Source organism: Cornus florida, unplaced genomic scaffold (genome assembly GCF_030987335.1).
Source record: "Cornus florida cultivar Cherokee Brave unplaced genomic scaffold, ASM3098733v1 CherokeeBrave_3.0.0_Hap2_Chr06, whole genome shotgun sequence".
Taxonomy (NCBI): Eukaryota; Viridiplantae; Streptophyta; class Magnoliopsida; order Cornales; family Cornaceae; genus Cornus; species Cornus florida.
Genome location: NW_026775576.1, coordinates 90053041 through 90058488, shown reverse-complemented (window position 1 = coordinate 90058488; position 5448 = coordinate 90053041). Strand labels below are relative to the sequence as shown.

General features: G+C 36.9%; 1 protein-coding gene across 1 annotated transcript; it reads right to left on the bottom strand.

The window, feature by feature from the left end:
* Positions 1 to 998: 998 nt before the first annotated feature.
* LOC132312768 (uncharacterized) lies at positions 999 to 5055 on the bottom strand. The gene is made up of 4 exons (XM_059811272.1): positions 4549 to 5055; positions 2983 to 4194; positions 1827 to 2734; positions 999 to 1500 (listed from the first exon to the last, which is right to left on the bottom strand). The coding sequence occupies exons 2-4, from the start codon at positions 4172 to 4174 to the stop codon at positions 1156 to 1158; spliced, it is 2445 nt and encodes an 814-aa protein (XP_059667255.1). The 5' UTR covers positions 4175 to 4194; positions 4549 to 5055; the 3' UTR covers positions 999 to 1155.
* Between the last annotated feature and the right edge of the window lie 393 nt (positions 5056 to 5448).

Sequence of the window (5448 nt, the reverse complement as noted above, 5' to 3'; positions counted from 1 at the left end):
ATGAATACGATAATTTGCCACACGTTGAGAGGAGGAAATCACATGGAAAATTGTCCCACTCCAACTTTTGTTCTGATTAATACATATATATACATCCATATGTAGTTCCTATTTTTCTTCAAATTTTCAAGAAATTGTGATCACCTGTCATAGAAATTACATTTTAGAATACTTTTATTTTTCAAGGCCTCAGTTAACAAGTTATTTGTTTAAATGAGGGCATAGGAAATGTACATGAAAACTAGGGGAAAAAGAAATGTACATGAATGGTGGAATTAATTAAATGAGGCTTATTCCTTCTCGAATGAAATAATGCATACCGGCTCTACCAAGCATTTTTACAAACAAGTTACATGAGATGATTATAGATTCTAATGTCTCCCCACCCCCAAAAATTTCTTCTAAAAAATCCTCTCTCCGACCATGGGTTCAGTTAAGGATGCATTCATGATATGTCATTACGACAAGGTCAACATATGGACTTGTCAGATAAAACATGTTGACACCTGAACCAAAGTTGTTTAGGTTACACAATAACTAGAATCCTCAATTTTGAATCTGTTAAGATCCGAATTTGCATCCGGTATGCAAACGAGGATTCTTATTTGAATCCCACCCCGACATGTCATTTGTAGAGCTAACTGAAAATATATCTCAAGATTCTCAACATCTGCTTTAATCGAATCTGAATAACTGAAAAAATATATATGTTTGGTTATGGATTATATATGTTTGGTTATGGATATGAACTCGTGGTTGATTTATGCTTGTTAGAGAGTTTGTGTTCGGTGTAAATTCAGACGTAATATGCTCATTGCATACACCCATTTTGCTCCACTTGAGTATTTTAACTCAAAATTTAAACTTTCTCCAAGTACTTATGGCTGAAAAATGTAGTTTTTGAAATCTTCTCATCATGGATAGTTATTATTCTCAAATTTACATAAGATTTATTTACTTGTATGGATGAACAGTTTGCATCAATGTAGTAAGGAACAGAAGCTAAACAATCTATGGATTTCTACTGCATTAGATAAGCCAATTCTGTAATCGCACTATACAAATTTGCTTTAGAGACTCTGCAGAAACAGTAGTTAAAGAAACCAAGACCTTAATGCCCTTCTTGGTGATCCTAATATTCAAGTGTAGTCCAAGTTACTGCTTTCTCAGTTGTTTGATCCCGTCACAAGCCAGAGTGCCCTCAACATCTCCAATGATTCGAGAAATGCGGACTTCAAGTCCCCTTTGAACGTCTCTGAAGAGTGTTCTAACACTATCGGCAAAGCGCTTCATGTCAAAGCTGGCAGGCCCTTCAAGGGCCTCTGCAGCCCCGACGAGTCCAGAAGCAATCTTGGATTGTATTTCCATCAATTTCTGACCTGTTGCAACCATATATCTCTGCAGCTGAAATGTTTCCTCCAGGAAGTGCTCTAGTGTTTTTGTTTCCTCCCTAGTCTTAGCAATACTAGAACCTCCAAAGCTCACCAAATCATTCTCATGCTGAAAATTGCAGACAAAAATGCAAAGCAAATACAATACTTTCAGTTGCTGATCCAAGTTAGGATAATAAGTCTCATTATAATTTGAACAAGGGAATAAGGGTCCATTTCAAATAGAAGCAAAATAATTCCAATTGAAGTTTCTACACTGGTTATCACCTAACAAAGCCAAATTTGTGAAGAATTTCAAGATTTTGTCAACATAGTAGAAATTTTGTATGGGAAAGAGTAGAAATCTTTAAAATGCAGACAAACTCAGAACATGTCAAACATGATCAGCAAGTCTAAAATCTTGAAAATTGCCTTAAATTTAAAATTGGGGCTTACCATCCGCTTGCAAAGATCGTCAGTCTTCCCTTGGAGGGACTGGTACCTGCTAACTTGTTTATTCAACATTGACATCAACATGTTGAATCCCTTTATCCCAAACTGTGTATTATCATCAGTTACCCTATCTTCACAACTTTCTTGCTTTCCTGTCACCTTCTCAAGCATAACTAATTGCTGCTTCAACCTCTTGATCTTGTAAGAAACTCCAAGAGCATGAAGATCCATCTTCCATGGAGTTGTTTTCTTACTCAAGCATTGGCCATCTGTTGCTGATTTTTCATCAGTGTCAGCCTCCTTTTTAGCCTGTTCCTCCTGAATAGAACCTGAATCCAGAACATCATCTTTTTCATCTTCAAACTCCTTTCCTGGAGATTGGACCGTCAAAATTCTATCTTTGGACTGGTTCAGAATTGGGGTTTCCTGTTCTTTCCGAGTCTCTATCTCACGAGAAATTACCTCTGAGATAATGTTTGTTTCATGCTCTTTCTCCCCAGGTATTGTCTTTATGATCTTGACATTGGACCAAATGGTATCATGAACTAAAGCCAAGTCATGTGGGCATGAACATATGTCTGTCTTCATGTGATTTAGGGAGTCTAACTGCAATGCATACTCCTCTTTCACAGAATTCAACTCTGCTTCTCGATCCAATATCAAAGCTTTAAGTTTCATGTTGTCTTGTCTGAGCTGTGACAAATCATGGTTAAGCCCTTCAATATGGGACTGCAGCCGCTTAGATTCTAGTTCCATGCTCAATAAACGCCAACGAAAAGCTTCTAATTTCTCATCTTTAAGTCTCAGTTGTTCTGCAAAGGCATCTATTTCTAGGTGATGCTTCTGCTCAATTGCAGTAGTGTATTTTTCAGCTTCAGATCGTACCCAACCCTCCAACTGCTTAACTTCAGCTGCAAAAAGTTTACAACCAACTCCAAAAGTTAAAACAAAATTAACACAAATCTTGATCATAACAATAGGAAATCGGTTTGGCGTAGTTTACAGGATAGCCAAAATGATTATTAACATAGCTGTATGTCTAGAAAAGAGTGATAAAATCTAATTTTCATCACAATTACCTAATTTCATTGTTGGTACTAAAAAATGAAATTTAAAATAATAAGCAATCAAAATGCACATAGCAGAGATATAATCTTACTCAGTTCCTCGCTTGCTTCAAATGAGTATTGGTCATAAAGGGGATTTTTTCTATGCTCAGGATGCTCATACTCTACAAAAATATCAGTTTGCTTTGATTTAGCTCTTCCAATCTTTGATGGCACTGTTGCATCAGAATGCACACCTCTCCCGTCTTCAAAATTCTCCAGTTTAGAACTGACATGCTTAGACAGCATACTTCTCAAGGAATGCCGCTCACGTCTAGAATCAGAGACGGCCCTCCACCTTTCTGTTTCTAACTCAGCTTGTTTTCTCTTGGCCTTTGATAATTTGATTTCCTTTAAAAGCATTTGCTTCTCTGCTGTATCCAATTTGGATTTCCTCAGCATAGCTGACAAAATGTTGTCTTTCTGTTCCAAATCCTTACGCATTTTTATGAGCTCCATGGATAGCTTTTGGGCCACCAACATAGCTTCATCCTTCTGCTCCAAAACTGAATCAAGCTCTTGTTTTGCAGCTTCAACTTGCCTTAAGGCGCGACCCATCTCAGCTTCAAGCTGTCGCTGGTTAGAAACAAGCTCAATGACTGCAGTTTTGTGCTTCCAGAGCTCAGTAGAATGCCCTTGACCTTCCCGCTTCACAGTTTCTCTCAATTCCTCTGCGACAGTTTCAGACTTCTCGAGTTTTTCTTCTAGCTCCCTTCTCTTCTGCTCTTCTTCTTGCAATACCTTATCCTTAGACTGCACCGAAAGCTCCTTCTCCTGTAATTTTTCATTCAATCCAGAAATAGCTTCATCCCTATTTCTTTCAACAACTTTCAATTCATTCAAAAGAGCTGCAATTTGTTGTCGAAGCTTGTTTCTTTCACTAAACCAGTTCTGCTCCTGTGAGGCAAAGATTCTCACAACCTTCTCATTGGCTTTTGCATCTTCACTTCTCCTTCGCTTCAACTCTTCAATCTCTCTCTCAGCATTCCCAAGCTTATGGAATAGCTCATGCCTTCCATTAACTTCTTCTCTCTGAACTCTCCACACAAGCAGTCCCAAGAGGTGAGCACTTCCTTGAAGCATTCTATTTCTTGTTTCCGACCATCTCTCATCATTCACTTCAGGCTCCGATAAGAACCTTAGGGCAAAGAATGCACAAGAGGCACCGAAAAACATTGAATACAAGCTATCACTTTTCTCTTCAGATATGACCAAAAGCGAATTTTGGAACCCCTTTTCATCCATTACTCACAGAATTTGTTCACCTTTAAAATTTGCCAAAAAGGTAACTGGAAGTCAGAATTCTTTTATAAATTTGAGATCCCAACATTCTTTCAAAGAGCTTCTTCAGTTCACATTGATTTACTTAACAATCAGAAACAGAAAAAAAAGACATACTTAATACAAATTGACATAAAGAGAACATAAATAGTAATGCCAATTCCAATAAATTCACTGTAAAACATGAAATTAAATTCTGGGTGAGGACAACAACAATAAACAAAAATTGAAGAAACCAAATTCAAAGCTTATTCAACTCAGAACCAGGAAAACAATTAATGTACACATAGATCATGATATTGAAATTTATAACACTAAAAAACAAAACCATTACTTACGAGAAATAATGGGCTATAAGGCCTCTTCAATTTTCAGTACCAGAGAAGTGCCTTTGAAATGAATTTGTAGGTCAGAGAGATCTGAGTTTTGATGGAGATCCTAATGAACCAACCATACCCTATTGCAGAACTTGAATTGGTCATAAAAGTTGCCTGATATAAATCATCAGAGAATGACAAAAGCATGGGTTTTACTCGTGTGAGACTGCAAAAGTCTGTTGAAAAAGAGGAAAAGAGGACTTGTACTGTAACTGAATTGAAGGTATACTCATGAAATTGATCCCTGGTTTTCAGTGACAAGACTGACCCATCTGACCCTACCTACGTGCAATCCCTTCCTTCTTTTCTCCTCCTTTTTCTTCTTCAGTTTCTGCTCATAAACTTTTTGGAAACAAAAAAACGCTAGATTCCTGGTGGTTTTGTCACCATTATCACTCGAAAGAAAGAAGTTGGGAATAAAATAAGAGCCATATCTCTATCAAACAGTAGTTTGAATATGTATTTTTCCAGAGTGGCTCACCTCTATATGTCTTTTTGTCCACATCATGAATAATTATACCACATGCACACAAACATATTATATATTTTCACACATCTCATGTAATTTTTTTCTTACTGTACCATTTTCCTTCAATCAAACCATATGAAAGAGATATATATATAGTTAATTATATTGATTATTATGTCTCACCCACCTCTTATATATCATCCATCATTTTGAGCGGTATCTTCTAATATGAACCACAAAAGCATAACGAATTGACGAAGGCCACAACATCAATGTCCCTCTACCAATAATCCTCCTATGATTTCACTACACAGTCCACAACCAGCGCAACCTAGTAATATTTCCTACAAAATTCTAACATGCGCCAAATAAACCCCATTTATTGAACCAAA

What these genes read in the sequence shown, in the direction of transcription:
- LOC132312768 (XM_059811272.1), bottom strand. Translation starts at nt 4,174, where the DNA reads ATGGATGAAAAGGGGTTCCAAAATTCGCTTTTGGTCATATCTGAAGAG. An exon ending in TGAAGCAAGCGAGGAACTGA is followed by an intron (nt 2,735 to 2,982) that starts GTAAGATTATAT and finishes AACTTTTTGCAG; the next exon opens with CTGAAGTTAAGCAGTTGGAG. An exon ending in ACGATCTTTGCAAGCGGATG is followed by an intron (nt 1,501 to 1,826) that starts GTAAGCCCCAAT and finishes TGCAATTTTCAG; the next exon opens with CATGAGAATGATTTGGTGAG.